The 26,907-nt window shown below is 37.5% G+C and overlaps 1 protein-coding gene across 1 annotated transcript in view; it reads left to right on the top strand.

Moving 5' to 3' along the window:
• LOC306868661 (glutamate receptor ionotropic, NMDA 2A-like) overlaps positions 1-26,907 on the top strand; it is a gene marked incomplete at both ends in the record, with an annotated part of 138,297 nt that overhangs the window by 86,820 nt on the left and 24,570 nt on the right. The window contains one exon of the mRNA XM_079414944.1: positions 24,534-24,736. Coding sequence (XP_079271070.1) covers positions 24,534-24,736 — 203 coding nt within the window. The remainder of the gene's footprint in view (positions 1-24,533; positions 24,737-26,907) is intronic.

The following is a 26,907-nucleotide window of genomic DNA, read 5'->3' as shown; positions in this document are numbered from 1 at the left end:
GTGACGATCATCAATAGTATTAAAACAGCTTGCGTTATTTGGAGGGGAATCCACATACTGGGGGTTTACATAATTTTCTGGAGTTCAGTTCATGAAGAAGTAGCTCGTCCAAATAAGCGTAAACTCTGAAACCAGTGTTTCTCAGCGCAGTCAGAAGTGATTCAACAATATGCAGCACTGGACAAAAGTGAAATGAACCGCACAAGAAAGATTGAAACTGATACCGCAGATTAACTCCCTCTCCCTCACACACTCAGTTTCTCTCTCACTCGCAGTTTCAATCTCGATGCAATTATGATATTGTGCTGCGTCTCATTGAATCATGATGTGTAGTGCAATGCACATTGTACTGTTACTGTTGTGTACTATGATACAGTATATACCATGGTACTGAAGGATGGCTGTATTAAAATTTTTATTGTTGAAAAATGTTTTTGGGTAAGTTTTTTTTTCTTGAAAGAAATTAATACTTTTATTCAGAAAGGATGCATTAAATTGATCTAAAGTGACAGTATGGCTATTTATAAAGTTACAAAAATATTTCTGTTTCTACAAAAAATATTAAACAGCAGAACTGTTTTCAACATTTTGCTAATAATAAGAAATGTTTTTGAGCACCAAAACAAATAGGTTATTTTGTTTGACTGTTGGATTATGAGCTTGGTACTAGGTATAGTATATTTTTTAAATGGATGTTAATGTTTTAGGATTTGTGTAATTTTTATATGTATTTTGAAGCATGTATTTGTTTTGATTAATTGCTTTATATTTTTAGGGTGACAATTTTACCATCAGTCCAGGGACTGCAGATGCAATCTGGCTAATTCTGGCACATTGTACATTTATGTATTATTGATGTGCATTTTCCCTGTCAAATACACCTGAATAAAAACAACAACAACAATGTGACACTGAAGACTGAAGTAATGAAAACTCAGTTTTGCTATCACAGGAATAAATTACATTCTAAAATATAAAATAAAAATTATAATAAAAAAGTTATTTTAAATTGTAATAATATTTAGCAATATTACAGTTTTTAATGTATTTTGATCAAACAAGTGCCGCCTTGGTGAGCACAAGTTTTAAAAATCTTACTGATCCCAAACTTTTTATTGGTACCGTATCATGGTATTTACATGTAGCCACCATGGCAAAAAAAAATTAAAAATCACAGTAATACTATTTTTGTACATTTTTGTAAGCATAAGAGATACCAGGCTGTGTCAGGTCCCTTGGCCACTCCAGATTTCTGCATGTATGGGCTTTGACTCTTTTCGTGACAGGATAACAAATGGCAGACAGCTCAGTTGTTGGGCCTCAGTCAATCTAAAAATAGCCTTTGACTCTTTGCACTCTGCACTTGCCAGTGGCCATGTACAAACGTAACATGCTCCTCCCTCGTTTTATCAGGGAGCTGACAGCTGCAAAGATCAAGCTGCTATGGTGCCAAATTAAATCCACATGAAAGTAATTATATTAAATAATTCCATGTCAAGTTGCCTCATGTTGATGTTGATTAAAGCGGATAAAATGTTGAACTGGTTGTCACTCTGGCTGTGTGCTGTCACATATTATTTTTCGCCTTTGGATAGAGTTTTGGAAACAGATGACAGAAAACACTGGACTACAAGTGTCAGGAAAAGAATCACAACTTAGTAGGAAATAACCACACAAAACCCACTACTGCCTCATCAGTGAAGCTTCTGCATTGGGTTTCATCTCAAAGGATTGCAGTAGGTTCATGGTGGCGGACAGCAGAAAGAAAATAAAAAATCATAAAGAGGAATAATTTGAAGACATGACCCTGATACCACAGGTCTGTGCGGGTACAGGACCGTGGGGAGCTTTTTAAACACTTTAGGAAGAGGCAGCGTTACATGTCAAAGACGTAGCTCTAAGCAACATAACTCCAGTGTAATGCAGTTTGACATCACACTATGTTGATATTAATCTGACAAAGCCTATTCATAAGTGTGAAGAGCAAAGACAAAAGCATGGGGCAGATTTACAGCCCCGTTGAACTGAAGCAATATCTCACACTTTGCCCTGACGACATATCCACGTGGCTATTAGTGTGCAGCACGTCATAAAGCATATTGCGCTTTTGCAAAGACTTCACTAATGGCAGAGTACAGATGCTAGACAGAATGACATCGATCTTGCATCGATAATGCTTAGGCCTGTAAATGCCCTAAACAGTCTTCCTTTATTGGGTAAAGGACATAAAATACAAATGCGGTTGTCACTTCTGGAACTTTAGTGTGTGTGTGGACATTAATTTTTGCACGATATCAAAATTTTACTCTGCGCACAAAACATGCACACACTCTCTTTGTAAATGCGTATGTCTGAAACAATTAGAGTTGATGATTTCTGGTGACATAAGCGACAATGACTGTCAGAGATGCGACAAAGTGAATTCAATTTATGCAAATGACCATATGATAAGTAGAATTTTCAAATGCACACAAACATTTTCAACCCACCATGGTGTGTGTGTGTGCATGTAAGTTTAAGTTTAGATGTCAATACAGGCAAAATCTCAAGTAAACATATTTTATCAGGTTTTTACATAGTACTGATTTTTTTATTAGTCATAAGTGATTTGTTGTAGGATGAAACAGATCAGGGTTGTTAAAAAGTTTGTAATGATGCATAAAAATGCAGAATGGAAACAAAACTGTGTATATAAAGTAAAAAAAAAAAGAACTGATGATTGAAGAATTTGTTTTTAATTTAATAAATTGAAGATCGTTTGCCTGAAGTTGAAATGACTTTGCCGCATCGCCAACAGTTTCTGTCACTTAAGTCACCAGAAATCAATGGAAAATTAATGATATCCATTTGTTTTGTCTCTGCAAAAATCGTTTATACTTCTAGAGCTGCAGTTTCAGGCAGTTGTAGCAGCAATTGAGAAATTGAACATGTTTTGGCTGTAAAAGCCAATGTCTATGTGTGAAACAATGTTTATTAATGATATCACAACCTTGCAGGCTGCCATGAAAGCAGTTTACACAATTTTTGCCATTGTTTTTATTTACCAAGTATGTGATTGTGATTAGTCTGCAAGTTATGTCTGGGCAGCTCTGCCAAACACAAGCATCTGTTTGTTCTCTGTTTGTTTCAGCTGATCTTATTGTGACTGGAACGGTTTTGTTGTTATCATGACATAGTTGGGAATGTGTTTCGCCTCTGAGCTTCTTATTTCTCAAGCTTTTTTATGTGCATTCATTAAAACACCAAAATAGATACACAAATGAAGTGTACGCAATGTGTTGATTCGCTGCTTTGCTCATTATTAGGACATAGTTCAAGTTCAAGTTTATTTGTATAGCGCTTTTTACGATACAAATCGTTGCAAAGCAGCTCTACAGGAAATTAAGTTTCCACAACATATTTATATATTGCAGAACCTTAATATATTTAACTTATGGCAAAATTGGGTAATTCTGAATGTTGTCTGAGCGTTGGCATCCTCTGAGGGGTTGGCATCATCTTTTCTCAGGTGTTCGGTCATCTCAGATAAGTAAGTAAAGTAATTATTTATTTAGATCATTTAAGGGTTGGATCCAGACTTAAGATTCTGTAAAACCATGGGATGTTAATCCCGTGGCAGAAACAGAGAAACAAATAGAGACATAATTAGCGTAGCTGCTGTTCCATCTAAGCAAAAATTATTTGTTCAACCCAAGCTTGAATAATAATAATGCACATTTGATCAGATATAACTGCAGTACAAGATTATAAAATGCATTATGCGAATGCTTGGCTAAAGAGATGTGTCTTTAATCTAGATTTAAACAGATAGAGTGTGTCTGAACCCCGAACGTTATCAGGAAGGCTATTCCAGAGTTTGGGAGCCAAATGTGAAAAAGCTCTACCTCCTTTAGTGGACTTTGCCATCCTAGGTACTACCAAAAGTCCAGAGTTTTGCGACTTTAGGGAGCGGGTTGGATCGTAGCGTGGTAGAAGACAAGTTAGGTACGCAGGAGCTAAACCATTTAGGGCCTCATAGGCAAGTAATAATATTTTGTAAATGATACGGAACTTAATAGGTAGCCAGTGCAGAGACTGCAAAATTGGGGTAATATGATAATATTTTCTTGACCTGGTAAAAACTGTAGCCGCTGCATTTTGGACTATCTGTAGCTTGTTTATTGAAGATGCAGGACAACCCCCTAGCAGTGCATTACAATAGTCCAGTTTATAGGTCATGAATGCATGAACTAGCTTTTCTACATCAGAAACAGGTAGCATGTTTCGAAGCTTGGCATTGTTTCTAAGATGGAAGAATGCTGTTTTTGTAAAATGGGAAATATGATTTTCAAAGGACAAGTTGCTGTCTAATATAACACCCAGATTTTTGACTTTAGAGGATGTAACAGTACATCCGTCTAGTTGCAAATTGTAATCCAAGACATTTTGTACTGTTTTTTGGTCCAATAAGTAATATCTCTGTCTTATCTGAATTTAATAGGAGGAAATGATTGGTCATCCAATCTTTTATATTTTTTACACAATCTATTAACTTAGATAGTTTAGAAGTTTCATCTGGTCTTGTTGAGATATATAGTTGAGTATCATCAGCATAACAATGAAAACTAATCCCGTATTTTCTAATAATATTACCAAGGGGCAACATGTATATTGAAAATAGCAGAGGACCTAGGACAGATCCTTGTGGTACTCCATACTTTACTGGTGATAATTGAGATGACTCCCCATTTAAATGAACAAAGTAGTAGCGATCGGACAGGTAGGATATAAACCATTTTAAAGCCTGCCCTTGAATACCAGTATAGTTTTGTAATCGATCTATGAGTATGTCATGGTCTATAGTATCGAACGCAGCACTAAGATCAAGTAATTGTCAGGGTTCTGTCACTTCGGTCTAGTTTATTCATGGTTGTGTGACGGAGCCCTGACACTCCCTTCTTGTCTTGTTTTCTGTTTTCTTGTCTGCGTGCTCTGTTCCATGTTGGGGCGTGGTGTTCGGATCCCGGCACTCCTGTCTTGTTCAGACTCTGTTCTGGTTTCGTGTCGGGGTTCGGACACTCACGCTCCAGGTTTGTTCTTGCTGGGGAGCGTGCAATTTCGAGTTTGCTCGGGTCGTGCGCTCCTCTGTCCTCTGTCTGTGTGTGTGTTTTGTTCGGCACGCGGTTCGGTTTCGGCCGCATGCTTTTTCTTGTTTTGTTTTGATCTGTGCTTTCATGTTTGTCATGTTTTGTGAACATGCAGCTTATGAGTCTCCTCGTTAGCTGCGTGCTCGTGTCCTGTCTTGCACATGGCTAGTGATTTGTTTTGCTGGCCATGTGCTTGTGTTTTTGTTTTGTGTGAGCACATGGCTTGTCTTGTTTGGTTCTATGTGCCATGTGCTCATGTCAATTGTCTTGACCCCACCCACCTTGTTTCCTAATTATTGGTTAATTTGCCCCACCTGTGTTTACTCGTTACCCTCCTCATTTGCTCCCTTTATAATCTCCTTGTGTTTGCAGTCCTGTGCTGGTTCGTCGTCGACCTTACCCTAACGAAGTCCTGTCCTGTCCTGTCCTGTCCTGTCCTGTCCTGTCCTGTCCTGTCCTGTCCTGTCTTGTCCTGCCTAGCCAGCCTGTTTTCCCCTACGGAGTAGTTTTGTTGGTTTATTTTATTTTATAATTAATAAAGCCCAATTTTTGTATTTATCAATGTGAATGTTAAAATCTCTGACAATTAGCACTTTATCAACATTAACCAATAGATCTGTATCAGATCTGTAAATCTGTATATGGCCCTGGCGGTTGTAGTAATTTTAGAACTATTAATTTAATTTTAGTTTCTGGAAATCGAGTCGTATCGATTTCATATTCGTATGATTAATGGATATTAATCAAAACGTCCAACTTATACCTTATTAACGATACCTCATTAACAACTTGTCCAGCAAGCATTAAAACCAGTATGTTTTAAGAATTCAGATTATTCCAGTGGCCACAGTAATACAGAATTGATTAGGTAATTTTTTAGCATAGGTAATTTTAGCATAGGTAAATTTTAGCATAGGTAACGTGATCTTTGGCAAATAGTTTAAGACTTGAAAATCACATAGCACCAGACAAAGATTTCTTAATAAATCAAAATGTATTTGCTACTCTACAACACTACTAAGCTAAAATAACACAAAACAGAATACGTACACACACAAACACACACACACGCTGCAGGCAATTAATTGTTTTGATTTGAAGAGAGTTTAAGGTTCTAATGCTCGTTTCCAAGAATGCTCTATCTTCAACCTGAGGGAGTCTCAAGCAAGTGAGACTTTACTCACTTGCTTAGCAAGAACTTTACTATCTTTACTCTTAAAGATTAATGCAACCAGTTTCCAGCAGAATTATGAAGAATTGTTTGATTACTTGCTTTTAGTTGAGTTTGACAGCTGCGTGTTACCACGCGGTTTCCCTTCGGTGGTTGGTTGGCTTCTTTGTGACGTGATGACGCTCAAAGTTCTTTCTTGAGTTCCTTTCGCGTAGCTTCAGGCTTTCAAGGGTTTCTGCAGAAGTTTGACTAAGTATTGATAGTTGTTTAATGCTCGGCCAGATGTTAATGGCTGGGAGCGCTCAGATGAGTAGCCGAAGTTTCAAAAAGCGCGCGAGCAAGCAGCAAGCACTAAGCAAAGCTGGGCGTCTGTCTTTAACGGGCTGATTTCAGTCCGCCTCTTTTGCTGTTTGATCCAATCACAAGTGTTTCTGTAGGGCGGAGCCCCGCCCTGCACGGCTCAGTTTTCCATGCGTAAATGAAGAATATGTCCTAGCAGATCCCTATAAGTGTTTTAATCATACATTATGCTGACAAAAGTCAACTTTCATCCACATTGAATTATTGCTGACGCAACTAGCTTTCATTCAAAATCAAACAACAGGTATTTAGCATACACAAAGTACATACCTTAATTCTATATACTACATGGGTTAATGCATCGATTAACATGCTACCTTCTAAATAATCACACCAAGTATATGAAAGACATAAGATACAACGTTAGTTTGTGTTGTCTGTTGAGTATATTGTTTTAATAGAAATAGGAATAAAGGAATATTTGTTGGCAGAGAGTCAATAAAAGTTTGGGTGTTCTTTGCACAAGAAAAAAAAATGCAGGGAGGACAAAAGTGGGAGCTGTCCGGGGGTCATGAGTGTCCCGTTGGGCATGTATCTGTGAGACTTAAACGCCCAGTCTCATCATAAAAACGTCTCTCCTGGTTGATACAATCATTGAATTACATGTTAAGCAGTCAGGAGGTCGTGTCCAGATGCAGAGATCGTTGTCCTGTTTCTGGTTGAATTATGTTTATGTGACAAGAAAGCCACAGTAAAGTCCTGTTCTGGAATACGTCCAGATGCTCCCTCAAATTTATCCTGGTTTTAGAGGTCTCCTGAGATAAGGAGATTTAGGGCAGGAAATCAGCCAGCCAGTCAAATGCAGATGCTGGGAGTGGAAGTCTTAACTCCTGTTAAGGAATGTGCTGTCTTGAAATTATTTTGTGTGTGTGTCCTGGTCTACTAGGCACTACACGGTCTATACACAGTAGCCAGAGCAAGAGATAGGAGAGATTTCTTTTTCATATCTAACAGTGTAACATTAAGCATTAAGCTTCCACGGGGAAGTCGTGGCCTAATGGTTAGAGAGTCGGACTCGTAATCCAAAGGTTGCGGGTTCGAGTCTCGGGCCGGCAGGGATTGTAGGTGGGTGGATTGAATGTCCAGCGCTCTCTCCAGCCTCAATACCACGACTGAGGTGCCCTTGAGCAAGGCACCGAACCCCCAACTGCTCCCCGGGCGCTGCAGCATAAATGGCTGCCCACTGCTCCGGGTGTGTGTTCATGGTGTGTGTGTGTTCACTGCTGTGTTTGTGCACGTTGGATGGGTTAAATGCAGAGCACGAATTCCGAGTATGGGTCACCATACTTGGCACTATGTCACTTCACTTCAGAAGTATTTTGAATGCGTTAAACCTCCTGTATCCTGTTTTCTGAGTAACATTGAGAATATCACTATATATTGTTGCAACACCGCTGCCACGACCAGTCTGACGGGGCTCATGTTTATAACAGTAGCTTGGTGGAGTAGACTCATTTAGACCAAAATATTAATTTGGTTTAAGCCAGGTTTCAGTCAGGCAGAGTACATCAAAATTATTATCTGTGATCATTTCATTTACAATAACTGCTTTGGGTGCAAGTGATCTAATGTTTAGGAGCCCAAGCTTTAAAATTAGTTTTTTTTTCATCCATTTTGCGTTTTTCTGGTTTAATCACGATCAGATTTTTTCTAGATCCTGCATTAAATTTATATTTTGACCTCGCTATTCGGGGAACAGACACAGTCTGTATAAATTGGACAACGCAAGTACTTCTATCATTTAAGTGGGTAGAACAAAAGTCATCATAGTAGTTATTTGAGAATTGGCTTACTAGTCAGATGGAGCGTAGCGTCCTGGAGATGTTGTCCGACAGGAGTTCCGTTCCAACTCTGCTGGGGTGCAGGCCATCAGCACGAAAAAGCCTAGGACGCTCCCAGAAAAGATTCCAATTATTAACAAAGAGCAGTTTCTGTTCTTTACACCATTACAATAACCATTTGTTTAAAGCAAACAGTCTACTGAACCTTTCGTGTCCTTGTCGATACGTGGGAAGCGGTCCTGACACGATGATCATAGTCGCGGGCAATGTGCAGCACGACAGCACCGATGCTCTCGTCGCCCTTCAGGATCGCGGGTATCTGCGCAGAAACATCGAGAACATGAGCACCGGGGAAACAGTGACTGTGCACTTTACCTTCAGCTAACATAGCACGGATGTGCCGGATGATGGAGTCTCCGACGATCACAGCGTCGCGTTCCGTCTCGCGGAGGGGAGCGAAGCGGTTCTGGGTGGAGATCTCGAAGACCGGAGGTGGTGGAGGAGGAGAGGTCGTCGCCCGGGGCCTGGCTCGTGTCTTCCGCTGCTGGTGCACCCAGGGTCCGTGGCGTCCTGGTGCCGGAGTGAAGGACATCTGGGACGATCGCGTCCTGCGTGCACAGGGTCTGTGCAGAGAAATACATGGAGTAGAGGTGGTGGGAGTGTTAGCAGCATGCTGTATACTTCCCCTGGACTTGTGAGCGTCAGCCCGGGATGTTTTCTGCGCGGCTCTCCGCTCTCTCAGCTGGGCCTGCTTCTCCACCAGGTCACAGATCTGCTTCTCCACCAGGTCACAGATCTGCTTCTCCACGGCCTCCAGCTCCAGCTGCACCGAATGCAGCTTGAATGTGTCCTCACCTGCACTCAAAGGTAGACACAAATCCGCCATTTAAGCAAGTAACAGTGACACAATGGTAATGTGAATAGAGTATTAGCAATCTAAGGGAGATTAGCGGCAGCCACGCTGCCGATGCTAGACTCGAGAAATCAAAATAAAACTGATTGGTTTTGTTTTAGAATGCTATGGGGGATATATTCACACGTTATAGAAATGAAAATGATAGTGTATAAAATTGTTTTTAAGATAGAAAATAGATGATAAAGAATCAATATGATGGAGCTCAAACTCAAAACATGCGTAATACAGAGTGACTCTTTATTTTGACAACTGTGTGTGTTCTGTCTGAGTAGATTGCTGGAGTAATTGCTTCATTCTTCATCCAGCCACAGTTTTAAAAGAAAAGCACAGCCCTAATATGTTTGCTGTAGGTATGGCATACACTGGGGTTATTGTGTTTTAAGCGGATTGGACACTAGTGTCATAACCATTACCATTTTCCTTCTTTTAAAAAACAGTTTTCAAAGCATTTCTTATCATACAAAGAAGTGCCTCCACTGTGACTGACATTTTAGAGTAGATACAGGAGCTATAATTTCAGGTCATATTTAACAAGTAAATATCACCATTGATCTGCTCACATCAAACATTAACTTTTCAATCTGAGAAATTTTATAGGTTTTTTTTATACTGCTTTTTGCTGTGCAGTGAATCCATTCATTCTCAGCATGGCAGTCCACATTGTCTGAAATGTCTGTATGCACCTCAGTGATATAAAAAATATATCAACAGATAGTAGCTTGCAGTACCATGATATATCATTCTATGTGATGTTAGATATTTGAGTACCATGGTAAAATATTGTCAGATAACATCACTGTACTTAGGTACTGGCACAGTGCTTTTTTTGCATGATTGGGGATACAAATAAAAGTTGCAAAGAAATATTAAGACTATTAAAATTTTAATGTTGTTGAAAGAACATATTAGAATGATTCTGAAAAATAATGAAGACACTGAGGATTGGAGTAATAGCTGCTGAAAATTGAGCTTCACTACCATAACAAGAATAAACTAAATAAATACAATATATTCAATTAGAAAAGTTATTTTAACTTGTAATAATATTTCACAATATTATTGTTTTTAGTGTATTTAATCCAATAATGTAGTCATGATGAGAATAAGAGAAGTCTTTCAAAATTTCAACAAAAAAGTAAATATTCCAAAATGTTGACAGGTACTGTATATAATTAATAAGTTTAATATATATATAGTATTTTTTTTTTCAAAAATACAGTTTTTTATATAAAATATATTTTTAGTAAAACCTATAATAAATGTGTAATACTACATAATTTATAAATAATTTATAACATATATAGAGAGAAGGAGTACATTTTAGCACTTGTTTTCTTTAATACTTTTTGTATTTGCATATATATTCATATTATTATTATTTATTTTCTTTTCTTTTATGGGGGTAAGCAGCCTTTGACGCAAATGCTCTGGTCTACTTAGGGCAGTGTAACATGGAATGGACAAAAAAAAGTCTATGCCTTACAAAACCACCAATCATTCTGCATTCAAGTCAAACAGGCAGCGCTGGCAAGACCCTGCTCCACCTGCTGTGTTGAGGACTGGTCTGAATGCCAATTAGAGATGAAGGAGCGATGAAGAAGACTCCAGAATCCGAGGCTTGATGAGACCGGCGCAGCTCTATGGGCTGATTGTTTGAGGGGTGGTTGAGCTATGCTGTGTTTCTGTTTTGACGCCAAGCGGGAGAGAAGTGCTCTCATGGAGAGCCAGGAGGAGAACATGACTGGCTAATTAAAACAGATGAAGTCTGAGCATCTTGACTGCTGATGGGCCTCTTCAATGTCTGGAAGTGACTGGTACAGTCAGGGGCCACATGGCCAGTTGCTCCAGTCTTACAGTGGCAGTGGTGTGTGTGGGTGTGTGTGTGTGTTTGTGTGACACATACTGCCCACATAACAGTGTAAAAGCACTGCTGAATCATACATAGGCAAGTTAGTAAATAATTATTAAAATAATTAGGTTAGTAAATAATTAACATTATAATCTGGGCTTTGTACTTACATATTCATGAATGTAACACTTTAGTCCACCATGCACGCTTGGTTCACAATGCTCTGATATCTAATATCTAGTTATTTGCTTTATTTGGCTGCCCCCTGTGTCAATGCTTGAAAAGTGTGTTTGTTACTGCACCAGAAGCAAACATCCGTAAGCTCGAAGTGCAGGTATTATTGCAGCCAGTGAACTTGGAAATCATCTGAACCTTGAGTTAATCAAAATCTGATCCGCGAGATCTGCTGGACTGTGACTCGCTGTAGTTTGCCCTCAGAATTTTATATATTGACAGAGATGCTGCATGGGGCCATGGCGCTGAACCTGTGGGCACCTTAGCTGAGAGAGATGTTTATCTGAGTGATCCCTCCATGACAGAGGATTGACCGCTAGATGGAGGAAAGATTTGAGACTCTGAGGGCCGTAAATGCTGGTCAAGTAGCAGTCAACACACAGCATTTCTTTCTTTCTGTCTTTTCCTGGCATATACACACACATATAACCAAACAAATAAATAATTTATTGCTCACTATTTTAGAGGTGGTGGGATACCCTCAGGACTTCCTTGCAACTGATTCTGTTGATGGCAGTTGTTATAACTATGTCAGTGTGAAATGGATCTCTCTGCCATTTTTGCCTTCTCCCAGTGGAAAGTGGTTGTGCCACATGGCCAATTGTTGGGGACTGACCGTCCAACAGCAAATAAATAATTGTGCTTACACACAAAATATTTACTTGTCATACAATTTCTGAAACCTGACACTCAAACACCAGAACCACACTCCAAAAAAACCATACACTAATTCTCAGGCTTTGACTCAGTTTTCAATTTCATAATACACTTTTTGCAAAACACAACACACAATTCTCTATGTAACACATAAAAATCTAACAGGGATTAATATTATGGCACAGGTGTTTGCAAATGTTTGCTTTTGAGATGTGTTAGTGATATTTTGAATACAGTGCTTCATTTTGCAAGAGATGTGAGGCATTTTGCGTGTGCAATTCTTGGATTTGTGTGTAAAGTTTTGAAAAAAAGAGGCAAAGTTTTGAAAATGTGTGTAAGCAGTTGAAAAAAACCTGTAATACACCTTGCAACATCGCCAAAAAATAATATTTGCTTGTACTGTAGTTGATTTCTAATTTAATTGTATTTTATTTTAATGACACACTGTTATTTGTTTATTTTTTGTTAATATACATTGAAAAGTAAGTGTAGAATTTTTTTCACTGAGAAAATGCTAAGTAAATTTCAAGAAACACTGAATTAAACATGACATTTTGATATAAAAACTGAAATAGAATTATTATTGTAAAATGTAAAAAGTAAACAAATGAGAAGGAAAGAAAGAAAGAAAAAGGGGGACATTGCATGTATACTGCTGTCTACATGACGAATTGCCTTTTAAGGACAATAAAGATAAATTAAGAGAGACAGAGGGGCAGAGTAAATTTAAAAGAAAAAGATAAATAAATAAAGAATTAAGATTACAAAAGGAATGCTCAAACTGAAAACAAAGAAAGCAGGATGCAAAAATTGAGAAAGAAAGAATGTATGAGCGGCATTCTTTAACGGGCGAGTGAGCAAACAAACTAAAAAAAGAATAACAAATAAAGAAAGAAAGAAAGAAAGAAAGAAAGAAAGAAAGAAAGAAAGAAAGAAAGAAAGAAAGAAAGAAAGAAAGAAAGGGAGCTAAATACAAAGAGAGGAAATGCAAGGAAAAGTGCTAGAAAAGAAAGAAGTTTGGGAACCTGAGGCAGAGCTGCACTGGCTTTGACTCATCCAGCAGAGATAAGGTGTAATTCTCTTTAGTAAGCCTGGTGTGCTTCTCTTCACCTCCGCTGTCCGTCATACTTACAGCCGTGCCCTTCTCCATCTCCACCCCTCACTACCCTGACAATCACAGCTCCGCCCTTCATAGCCACTGCATTCTGCTGCGGGGATACCCTTGATGATGTGCTTGTCTGCTGCCCAATTTAATGCACTATCAAATCAACAGAGTTTGACTGATGAGACGGTCAAGAATCGCTGCATGTTGTCATGGTCAGCAGTGAAGTGCTGTGCTCTGTCTGATAGTAGAAACTCTCATTCCTCCAATCAGTGTTCACCATGCCATCTCAACACAGGAAAGATAACTTTAGCGGAGGACGGGAACTTACCGTGGATGGCATTTTATTACACATTTAACCCATACAGTTAGATGAGGTTAAGTGAGGGCCTGTCTGCCCCACCCTGAGAGCCCTATGGCCCACCTTACATCATAGAGCTGGTCCCGCTACAGTGGAAATTTTCCTTTTGTTTTCAGCCCAAGTCGTTAACCTCTACATCACACCAACCCAAGGTTTGAAAACAACAGAAACAATTGGATTAATGCAGTCATTTGAGAAGATAGCTTTGTGGGTCATTTAGCTGTACCTATCCATTCATTCCCATCTTTAAATTTATACTATTGGTTTCCTTTGTTACTTTGAAACTAGAAAAAATGTGTGCCCTTCTTTCTTTCATGGTAACATAACCTGACAATCTATTAGTACTGTTCCCAATTATTGCCACCTTTAATGTTACGTATTGAAAAAAAAAAAGTCATGTCGTTAGTTTATGTTTTGATTTTACAGTATCTTATGTAATGTCACAATGTTACAATGATTTGTTCTGGCTTTTTAAACAGTTTTTCTGAATAATGAAAACAGTTTTTATAAAAAACAAAAACAAAAACAAAACTGCATATGTTCTTTAAATGTTTTACTGTTTTGTAGAATAATACAGTTACATTCTTCAAAATTTAATTTACCTTTTTGTCAGTTGACCTAATATAGTTCTGTTATTTTCTTTATACTTTTTGTTTTGCAGAAATGTTTTGATTAAAGCTTCAAAAATATTTCAAAGTAAATTATATTACTTTCCAGGAGTAAATTTTATATGAGTGAGTGAAGTGACATACTGCCAAGTATGGTGACCCATACTCGGAATTCGTGCTCTGCATTTAACCCATCCAACGTGCACACACACACACAGCAGTGAACACACACCTGGAGCAGTGGGCAGCCATTTATGCTGCGGCGCCCGGGGAGCAGTTGGGGGTTCGGTGCCTTGCTCATTGCATTTATTTGATAAAAATACAGCAAAAAGAGTAATAGCACTGTAGTAATACAATTTAAAATAACTGTATTCTATTTTAATATATTTTAAATGTAATTTATTCCTGTGGTGTGAAGCTGTATTTTCAGCATCATTACTCCAGTCTTCAGTGTCATATGATGCTTCAGAAATCATTCTAATATGATGATTTTTTTCTAATTATCAACATTAAAAACTGTTGTACTGCTTAATATTTTTGTGGAAACTGTAATATATTTTTGACAGGATTTTGACAGAATTGATTTGGAATGGAAATCTTTTGTAAAATTATAAATGTTATTACTTTCACTTTTGATCACTTTAATGATTTTAATTAATATCAATCAATCACTCAATCTGTTTGACTCCAAAACAATGAACAGTACTGTATGAAATGGAATATCTCAACTTTCATGTTTCAAAAATATATATATTTTTTTCATTCAGGTTTACTTAAGATGCAGTGGGCATTTCTTTTTACGTGTGTGCATCAAATTAGAATGTAAAGAAAAATGAAAGATATTTGAGCAATAAGGATCTCAATAAAAAGTATGCTAGCTGTTTTCCAGTACTCAGTTTATTTGTAATAATGTCAAACATAGAGAGGTGAAACGTGATCCCAATGCGGCTTTTCCATACTGTGTAATTACTGGTGTCACCGTGAGCTCTCTGCTTCAGCAAACAAGCCTAGAAGAACGAGCGCAAACATTTAGGCAGCGTAATGCAGGTGTGACCAGCCGTTTCACCACACAGCTGTCTGTCTGCATGTATGCAGAGAAGCCGTGTTCAAAATAAAGCCATCAGAATTCACTGCATGCATGAGTCCCCTAAGAAGAGATTTTCACTTAAACAAAACGTCTGCGAGAGCAGGAATGAGAAGGCGGCCGTCTCGAGACTACAGCTTTCTTCTCGTGAATAACTGTTTGCACAAATGGCTTTTATTTTAAAGTGGAGGCGTTGAATCTTTTAAGAATGGTGCAGGGCATTAGGGGAGGGCAAAAGAGGTGTTTTTGACTACTGATGAGGTGGAATGATGCACAAGTGCCCTCCATCTCCCCGAAAATTATGCAGAAAGCCTTTCCATTCTGTCTTTGTCTGTCACTTTCTCTCTCCCTCTCGCTCCCTTCGCTTCTGGCCTCGTTGGTCGTGTGGCAAATTGCTTGTGTTGTGTAATTTACTCGGGGGCTGAAGCTTCCCGTTAGGAATCACTTCTGGGGAGTCAAGAAGTGATTCCTGTCCTACTCTTCTCTGCTCAGGGCGGCCTCTTGATATTGCCCATAAATCTGGGTATCGTTGATTATTTTGATACTATTGTCCGACAGAGTAATGGAATGTCGGCCCTCTTAAAGTAATCCTCCTATCTGCGTGACCTACTGGAGACCTGCGGTGAATTGGCCTGGCTGCTAAGCCGTGGACTATAGTCGCAAGAAATAAGCTGCTGTCCTGCTTCCATTCTTCTTCTCCTTCTTTTTCACCCAGAGAGAGAGAGGGAAAATACAAGCGCTGTACTATAGCATTCAAACTGTACTCCTGTCACCTTGAAAACCAGCCCTCATTTTTCACCGCTGTGTTCCTTTTCAATTTAGGAGACCAAAAAACACACAACTCTCCAAAGCCCTTCCCCCAATGTGCTTTTCATATTGTTCAGTCAGGGCTCATTAAAATGTTGAGTCATCATTGAACTGTACCAGGACTTTTATTCGATGGAAGGATGGAGCGTTTAATATGTGTGAACGCTCAGTGTATTAAGCAGATTGTGTTTATAGACAAAATGGCTGAGATTATGCTTTTATTTTTCCTGTAACTTCTCAGTCATTATGCAAAGAGATAGTTCACCCAGAAATGAAAATGGTGATCATTTACTCATCGTCATGATGTTCCAGAGCCATTATGACTTTTTGTACGCTGTGCATATTGAACTCTGTTCGAATATAATGAAAGAGAATGAAAACTAGGGCTGTCAAAGTTCCACAATGATAAAAATGAAATCATAAAGGTATCATAAAAAGTGGTCTATGGGCTTGTGCTTTATATATATATTAAAGGTGACATGTGATGAGTCATACAATATGATATTTGAGGAACAGACTGCAATTTAAGTGTGTGATTATCAGTTGCTGAGACTCACTGAGTCAGTGAGTTGAATCAAGAACTGAATCATTTGATTCGTGAACAGATCATTTAAATGGGTTACAGGAATTGCACCAAAGATTTATTGAAAAGATGCAAATCAAAAGAAGATTGAACATGCAAAGAAAAAGATATTGTGGATGTAAATTAAGAACATGTCCCCTCAAATTGTTAATCATTCCCTTGTTTTAATTAAATAGTGGCCATGTTTTAAATAAATCAATGGAATACATTTGTAAAATGTAGCCATTATGTAACTTAAACTAAGGGGGAAAATATTGAATTGTAGTGACAAATTACTACACTTAAAAAAGGATATATATATATATACATTATGGTGAGTAAATAATGGCATTTTCATTTTTGGGTGAACTATCCCTTTAAGTGCTATTTGGACAGGATTTGTAACATATTTAACTTGGAATACAGTTATTAAGATGAGGTGTGTTTGATTTCATGTGCTGGGCTAAAAGGTCTAAATTCATGAAGGTGCACCAGAGTAACATCTACTGGAATTTAGACTTTAAGGTATTTTAAGGTCAACATAAATGAAGAGAAGCAATGTAAAAAATAATAATATACCACAATCGCATGCTTTTTTTATCCAAATGGGATTCAATTTCTCAGAGGACCTCCAAGGTACTGAAAAACAGTAATTAATTTGCTCTGTAATTTTCACCTGAGGTTGTATGAGAAAAACACAAACATGTTTGATTCGGGCTGGATTAAAAACACAAAATACGTCTATGAAACACAAATTTGCCTAAAATCCTCAGGGAAAACTTGTCCTGTCTGAATAAGCTTTAGACAGCGAGCTGGTTGATGTCAGATGAAGCATAACCCCAATGGATCGGCCATGTTCGAGTGTCAGTAAATAGACTCAAATGACGTCTGAAAGCAAGCAGGTCATTGTGCTGGCAGTATGGGTGACGCTGTGGCAAAACTGTGGCCGAGAGGCAGTTCATCAGACAGTGTGGCTGCTTTTAATTAAAGAGCGGGTCACTATAAATCGTGATGAAAACGACTATGCAGCAGCACCTCATGACGCACATTAGAGCCCTGTTTCCTTTATTCCTCTGTTTATCTTGCTTCCCCCTCCTCGTCTTAATGTTTCAGTCACGCAGAAATCCCATGCTACTCAGTCCACCCTCTGCTCTACCACCATTGAACTATAAATAATCAACGCCTCACGCTTAAAGCAAATCCATCCTCCTCAGAAGTTACGGAGGAGTTTGGTTTTCTGGAGAGCTAATTACAGCTTCAGCCTCCGTGATTAAACTCTGATTGGCAGCCAGGGAATCTGTTGTCGTCTTCTCATGTTGGCTGAATGCTGGATCTTGGATCCACATGGGACTTCAGCATAAGAACAACTGCCGCCCACACAAAAAACCCTTACTTGATGAATGGGGTCCAGTTTGACAAACAAAAGAGAATATAATTGCTCCCTTAATGGGCTGAACAATATTCATCACATAAACCTATGAGTGTTTCCTCCCTCTCTTTAATTGCTGGCCATTCAAACGACATGATAAAAGAATAGCTGACTCATAATGAACAATCTGTTGTCATTTACTTACACTCATGTTGTCCCTGTATGACTTTATTACTTCTGTGGAATACAAAATTATTATAATAATTTTGAAGAATGTGCTGGACTTATTTATTCCACGCTGTGTAAGTGAATGGGAACTTAGGCTTTTAAGCTTCAAAATGAACACAAATGTACCATAAAAGCATCACAAAAGACCATTTATTATATTCTATTAGTATTATGAATGTGTATAAGTTATTGATTGATTTAAATAATTATTGACTTTTCTGCTTCAGTATTTATTTTATTTAAAATGGTTTAAGTAACACTTTTAAAAAAAATAATAAATATTTATACATTTTAATTAAATATTGTATTTTATTTCTAAATTGTAGATATGTATCATTCTAATTTCTAATTTATATAATTTTATTAATTTATTAATATAAAATAATTATGTATTCTAAATATAACCTCATATTTTTATTTTATTTTTAAGAGCGAGCGAGAGAGAGAGATAAACAGTCCATGCAAGAGTTTCTGCTAAATTATTATGATAAAAAAACACACAAATTTAAAATATATGGATCCAAATCACATGAAACAACACCCTTGCCCTCTCAGTCCATTACTGTCAATCTGAGTCCAAATTGCATTTAATACCCAGAAGCTCCAGAGGTTTTCTCCATTTCCGCACAAAGATATGAATCCTTCTCTCAACTCAGTGCCTCTGTTTTTCCAGGGTCACAAGCTCAACAATTAAAGATCTCCACAGTGAAACTGAGAGGGGCTTAATATAGTTTTTGAATGTAAATTTAATGTAACCCCTTCTTTATGTCAAGGGGGAAAAAATCACTTCTCACCCAAAGCTATATATATAGATAATATATAATAGCTTTGTATAATATAATATATGGATTCAGAATACTTTTTTGTTTTCTGAAAATAATGAATAGCATGTTTTTCAAAAATGTCTTCTTTTGTGTTCAGGTAAAGACAAAAATGGCTTGGTATGAGAGTATGTTTTAATTTTTAGGTATACTGTTCCTTTAAGAAAGTTTGAGCAGTATGTTCTCATGGGCATCTTTGTCCATCGCTCTACCAAGACCGTGTCAATGAACAGAATTTCATTTTTGTCAGGTGCTTCGCTATTCTGCAGCATTGATATGAACAATTAATCAGCCCTCAGGGTACGACTCCCACATCAGTACTCTATACCCACATCATAATTCACTTAAGCGTCTTTTGGCCCTGGTAATAAATGATGCTTGTAGAAATATATAGAGTGAAGTATCCAAGGTCAATACTCTGCAGCAAGCCGCAGCTCTACCAGTGTGGAATTTTGAGTGGGCAGCGGCAGACGCGTTGCTGAGTGTCAGCCGCTTTCTAGCTAGCTATTTGGTTAGCGCTTAGTGCCCCTCCCCTCTGCACAGGAGTCATTAATTATACCTCCTCAACCGAATTAGACATGGAACATTTTATCTTAATAGCTCTCTGCAAGCAAGCCTCCAGGATGGGCATTATACTGTTTTCATCTGGCGAAGGCGTTCTCATTCAATTCAGTTCCTCTCTGTCGCTTTTGAGGGCAGAGCATCTACGAAGGCTTGTCGCAAGCCTTTCCTCATCCTCCCGGGGCCTGAAGGTGAAGCCAGAGACCTCCGATATTGTGCGACACTCATGTAATCCCTCCTGAAGGGGAGAGACGTTGATTGGAATAGAAGCAGGTTGAGATCTACAAGCACAAAATCTATTTGCACCGTGACCATGGAAATGAACAGCGTGCAAACAATTAAAATGCTAATTTCCTATCCCTGTGGTAAAGTGCTAATAACTTTTCTAGTCATCCAGCACCTAATAAATAGTTCCCAGTGAAGGTTATGGGATGCAGTGTGGAATCCAGTTGAGGACAGATCTTTTACCCATGTTCAAATCGTTCCATATGTGTTGCATGCACTGTGGGTCAGTGGTGCAGATCAATACATACACTGCAAAGTCACTGTCAATAACGTTTTGTTTTAGTTATTTTATTTAATTTATTTTTTTTGCTTTTTGTGAAATAGGGTAAAAATACTAAAAAATAAACTATATTAAAAACAATTATTGTACACATTCATAGTATGTAGAATATAATTATTTAATGGTCACAAAGTAATTATTTATTCAAAGAAAATTTCTATATAGATATATATATATAGTCTTCTCTTAAAGCCTTCTCTTTATATATATATTTGTATATATATATATTACAATAAGATAAATACATTTATAAAATATTTTTATACATTTAATTGTCTTTAAAAAAAAGAGACATTTATGAAGCTCTGTCTCCTCACATACTTAATATTTCCTGTGTGTTCCTGCAGGTGTTCATAGTGGGTGGAACTATAAACACTGTCAGGGACCATCTTATCAGCAAGACCAGCACATTATCATAAATAACCATGTCTGTTTGAGTGAACAGAATTTTTTGGATTCATTTGGTGATATGGCAGTTGTTCATTAGCTGTCAGATGCTCTGATATCTGACAGCAGCAAGAACAAGAAACAGTGTGCCGTACCCTGCCTGACAGTAAGTGAAACAAAGTTCAATATATCAATCTACTGCTTGGCGAAAGAACGGCACTGCATTCTCAGAAGATGCACTTTAGCATCTTTCCCGACTTCAATATTGACATTGCCTATAGCGCTGGTTTAGTATCTTGCTCACGTTTCATCTAGATTATCTGTCAACAGCAATGTGTTTACTGTCAGTACAGCACTGTTAGTCTCACTCAACTTTTTAATACATTTTTCTATTTTCCTAGGAGTTTCTCAGTTTCTCCTTTTTGATCTCCAATGAATTTAAACACTTAATAAATACTTATTATAATAAACTGTCTTCACAATATCTGCAACCATTTGGGCCCTTCAGATCAAATGGTCAGAGGCCCCCTTGGTTAGTTTGTGTCTGTATCCACCATAACCCCATTTCATTTTCATGATAAACACAACTGAAGTCAAATGAAATAAGAAAACAAACTTACTTCTTCACTATTAAGAGCAGTAATACAATGAGGACGAAATGAAGCATCTTAATTTGGATTCTCTGCTCCATTGCTTCACAAAGCTCCCTTTTAATTATATTTATCTAATGAGGTCATTGAAATGCATAGGCACAGCCGGCTTGCTTTGCATAGTGACAGGATGGGGCTGTTTTCATCACAGGCGCTACATTGCCTGTGTTGTTTGATTAGATTTTGAGTGGCTCAAACACCATCATTACTTAGTGTCTGGAGCACAAGTGCCTTTCTTCATCAATTTAGTTTATCCAATTTCTTTTGTCTTTTTCTCTCAGCTTTACAAGTCTCTTGCTGTTTAAGTGTCTTCTTGGTTTATGGATGGTTGTTAGAATATTCACTCTCTTTCACTTTGTTCATAAAAGCAAAGAACTTTTACACAAAACAGATTATTTCACAAGGTTTCACAGTTGGATTTTAATGCCTCGTGCATTGATTATTTATGTTTTGGTTTTTAAAACCCTTTGCATTTATAACTTTTTTCATGAGCAAAGATATTCGAAATGGTACGGTTTTCACAAAGTACGGTATGTACATAATTCACCGCTGAATCCAAACCAAAAAGTAGACAGATTACATAATATTTTTTTCTTCTGAAGATTGAGATTCCATATTGTGCATCTGGTAATGGGTTTGTGAATGGTTTTGTGAAGTGAAGCGAGACAACTGACAGAAAGGGTCAGAAAGCTTTTGGATCTCATCAAAAACATCTTAATTTGTGTTCTGAAGATGAACGACAGTTTTACATGTTTGGAACGACATGAGGGTAATCAATGACAGAATTTTAGTTTTTTGGGTAAACTATCCCTTTAATAATTCCATCTTGTTTAATTTTTTGTTGAGTAAAAGCAATATAACTCTCCCAATCGGGTTCTTGGTCTGAATATTATTGCACGAAATAACAGCACTCTTGTTCATGTCACACTGTTTATATTTAGTCTGAAAGACATTCCATGTCTGTGTATATTTACAATGTAAGTACGTGTGTGCATTTGCAGTGAATGTATACTGTGAAGTTTCAAGGACAACAAAGTTTCAAAAACAGATGCTCAAACATTTCCAAATAACAGATGAAAAACAGAGAGAGAGAGAGAGCTGAGCCAGAGGCCAAAAGTGAGCAGAATGAAAGCAAGAGAGAGAGATGTTTGCACGCTACACATGAGACAATGGAGAGAAAGTTAGATAAGAGAGAAAAAGGGACCAGAGCTAGGTTTAGCAATTTCTGAGTCCTGTTAAGTATTAATGGCTTGGTGCTTTCAACTCTATGCAGTTCTTAGCATTTGCACTCTGTTTTCACTGGCGAGCTGACGTCAGCCCACCCTTCCAAAACACACTGAATTATTCAACTGCTTGTGGCCTATCGCTCCATCATCAGCACGTACGGAAACATATGTGTCCTGCTAGACATGCATAAGCATCGCAAGGTGGGAATTGTGCCCAAATATAGCACGGCTTTACTCCAGCGTAACTAAAATGTTTGCACGCCATCTCTGTAAACGACTGACAGTACAAGAGGAATCGTGTCCTTTTATTTTCAATAAAGGAAGTACTCTGAAAACATCAAATTTATAAATCATTATTTTAGCATGGTAAGCCTGGAGTTGACAGAAACGGCAAGTAGTTACTTTTGTCTTCAGCTGAGACAGATAAGCTTGGTGAGCCATTTTTACCCACAGTGCTTGACAAAAGAAATTTGCCATCAAACCAAATGAGACAGATTAATGAAATTAATTTTTTCACACAGTAGAACAAGAAGCGTTGGAGAACGTTGGAGGGGAGAAACTCAAAAAGAAAGGCGCTTTGACTCTAGTAAGGTTGCGGATGAATCGGCAGCTGTGCTGCTGATAAAGAAAACTCTGGCGGTGTCGGAGATGTCTCCGGTTCATCAGGGGTAGGAGGAACGCGATTACGGCTTCCTCCTAAATCATGCTGATAGGATTAACAGCATTAACCCAAATTTCCTGTGACACTGGTTAGCACCACTGCAGCTAGTGAGATACCCCGGTCCCCTGGATCACTGCTCATCACTATCCAGTGCACTGACTTAGCACACTTAGGAAAGTTTGGTCATGACTGTCATGGCTGAACATCTTTTTCTTAGGGTTTTTTCTCTTGTTCATCAGAATGGCACTGTTCCGGATATATCATCTGAGAATTGCTGGCCTATTGTTTAATTAAGTATTCAAACATCATATTAATTTGACTTGATTAATTTCAAACTATGTACACAAGTATGTGGGGCAGTATTTGATTATTGCATTTTAATTTTGTTTTATATTTTATTTATTTATTTATTTTTGGTCACATTTTAATAAAAGGCATAGTTTTAACGGCATCTTTATTTTGTTTCATCTTTTTATTCTCACTGTCTTTATTTTTATGACTTATGCATAATCAGACACAAGGACTGTATGTGGCACTATTTGATTAAAATACTTTATTTTTGTTTTATTATTTGTTTATTTATTACATTTTATTTAATTAGTTTTTTAAGCATACTTTAGCCTACTATTTTAAGATTTACAGATATCTTTATTTAACTTGACCTTTTTCCTCACTTTTATAATTTTTGTGTATTAATACATAGTCAGACACAGGGCACTGTTATTTGGCACTGTTTGATTAGTTTTATTTATTTATCTATCTATCTATTTTTTACTGTACATTTTAAATTGTAACTTATTTTATTATCTTTGTCCTGTCACTGTCTTTAATAATTTATATTTATTTATTTTAACCTTTAAACTTTTTACATTTTACATTTTATTTTTAATGCAACACAATGTCTAATTTATTTGAATGGTTTCTTTTATCTTTTTCATGTCACATTTATTTTTGTGTATTTTTTGCATATTCAGACACCGGGATTGTGTTATGTGGGACTATTTGATGGATGTGTTTGCCTAGCCTCTGTTGATCTGATATGATTTGCTCTCAAGCATTGCTTTATCCTCACACCTTGCCCTCTGTGACTGAGAGAGTGAGACGGAGCAAATGATACAAAACAGAGATGGATCTTCAGCAAACACAGACTTAGTGATCACAGTCTAGCCATAGAAGACAGACACAGACAAACATGGCATCCAAAGGAAAAACAAATCTGTGCTTACTGTGACACTGGTGAGGTTGAGACCGAGGCACACCTCTTATAAATTTGTGAAATAAATTGAAGAACTTATTTTTCTGTGTGTGTGTGTGTGTTTTTTTTCTTTTCTTTCTGTAACTGTTGTTATTGCATGCATTGATATATTGGCAATATTGAAATTAAAAGAATAATGCCAGTAAGCTATTGAGCAAGAATGTGACACTCCTCTTTTCAATTCATTTCCAGATGGGCAAATGGGAGAACCAGAGTTTGACTTTGAAATATCCTGTGTGGCCTCGCTTCAACTCTTTTGGTGATGCAGAGACAGACGACAATCACCTGACCATTGTAACTCTAGAGGAGAAGCCTTTTGTCATTGTGGAGAACGTGGAGCGCCTCACAGGCACCTGCATGAGAAACTCTGTGCCCTGCCGCAAACACATCAAAGAGTAAGGCTTGTTTTTCTCAATCTCTCCTCCTATGCTTACCTTCTCGATCACTCACTCATCTACTGAAAGAATCACTCTCAAACTGATAGATGTTTGACATTCTGACCCCTAAGAGGTGTGCAGAGTGATGTAAGAGTACTCATAAAGAGATATGTTGAAGGTTGTTGATTACATGACTACATACATCAATCAATACTGTAGTGTTACTGTCAACTTGTGTTTTTTTAAGTTTTATGTGCTTAATGTTCAATGGAAACCCAAAACATTTTTTTTTTAATTGAATACATTTTCTAAAATTCAAAATGCCTTTTATAAAATTACAGTAAAAAACAGTCGTATTGTGAAATATTGTTCATTTATTCTTGTGATGGCAAAGCTGAATTATCAGCAGTCAGTCTTCAGTATCACATGATCCTTCAGAAATCATTCTAATATGCTGATTGGAGATCAGTGTTAGCGAATACATGTCTTTACTGCCACTTTTGATCAAATAAATTCTGAATAAAACTATTATTATTATTATTATCTTTCTTTAAAGAGTACTGACTCCAAACTTTTAAACAGTAGTGTACATGCTTGAATTCACATAAACAATTGACATAAAGTTGATGTTATCTGTGAGCCATGATTAACACAGAAAGGGAAAACTGCCCTTGTAAAGAAACTTTTATTGGATTTTTTACACTGCTAAATAGGGCGAAGAATAAACAATCTCATAGGATCACTATATCCTGCTCTGTATGCATGAAGATTAGTCTCATCAAAGAACTGAGCACACACACACAAACACACAAGGGAATACATGGATGCCACACATGTCCACTTGCAAACAGGCCAGAGCTCTCTGTTGTGTTCCTCCAACGGCACAATTCCCACTCAAGCATCCATTGTGCCCGTTTGGAGGAAGAGGAGGAGGCAGGAATAACTGAGGCATGCAAAGACACTGGCAGGATATATAGTCCAGTCCTCCCTGAGATAGACCTGCCTCTCTTCCTCTGTGTCTCTCCCTCAGCCTCACTTTATTGGTTCCTCATCTGCTTTGTTTTAACAGCAAAATTACTCAGTCAACTTAACTACTCAGCCATAATCACAATAAACAGAATTAGACATTACCTTAGTGCATCAGAAACACCAACGGGAACTTCTGCCCTAATTCAACATAGCATAAACACAATCAGAGAGTTGTTATTATCTCCTTGTGGTTTGATAAACAGCCTTCAAATTTACATTCCTAAAAGCTTTAGTTTGCTTATAGAGCACGGAAAATGTTTATGGTAAAAGCAATAGAAGATTTCTTACTTATTTGAAAGCTCATCTGTCGCTGATATATACAGTATTTTTTTGCTGAAGAGCATTGCTGAAGGTTAGTTCATTCTACTCTACGATTCAGATATTTGGAGGCCATTTTAATTTTATTCAGCAAGGATACACTAAATTGATCAAAAGTGGCCATAAAAACTTTTGAATTGTTACAAAAGATTCTATTTTATATAAATACAAAGTTCTGGCATGAAACTCTAGATGGCGCAGTCCGATAGGTCTAACTCAATCTGACCTAATGACATCATTATCACATGGCACAGCTGACTGGTTCTCTCCTGTATCGGTAGCCAATGAGCTCTCTGCTCAGCATTCAAATATATATGCTTGCTGTAGCAGTTCGCAGCGTGCTTCAGAAACCCTCCACCTTCCCCAGCTCCACCTGTATATTTATATGATGTACATGTATATGATTCATGTATGCTATATGGGGGTTATTTCATGTATGTTTTATTTGCAGCATCAGTATTTCTTACATGCTCACAGCAGCATGTTGTGGATGTATTGGCAGTAGCAAGTCTCCGTACTTGCTGTCGCAGCAGCACCAGCGTAGCAGATCTATTCCGCTAAGACCAAATACATTAACATTGTCATGTACATTACTATGCCAATCCCTCCGAGAATTGTCATGACAGAAATGTTATTCTTTTGAGCTTTCTATTCCATCAAAGAATTCTGAAATAAAATGTGTCACCGTTTCCACAAAAATAATCATTTTTTTTTTATTATTAATCAAATAAATGTCAAATAAAAGTTTTTTAATCAAATAAATGCAGCCTTGGTGAGCATAAGATGCCTCTTTCAGAAACACTAGAAAATCTTACTGACCCCAAACTTGCCACTATTTACTC

This window comes from Barbus barbus, assembly GCF_936440315.1.
Source record: "Barbus barbus genome assembly, chromosome: 4".
Classification (NCBI taxonomy): Eukaryota; Metazoa; Chordata; class Actinopteri; order Cypriniformes; family Cyprinidae; genus Barbus; species Barbus barbus.
This window is presented reverse-complemented; position numbering and strand designations above follow the sequence as displayed.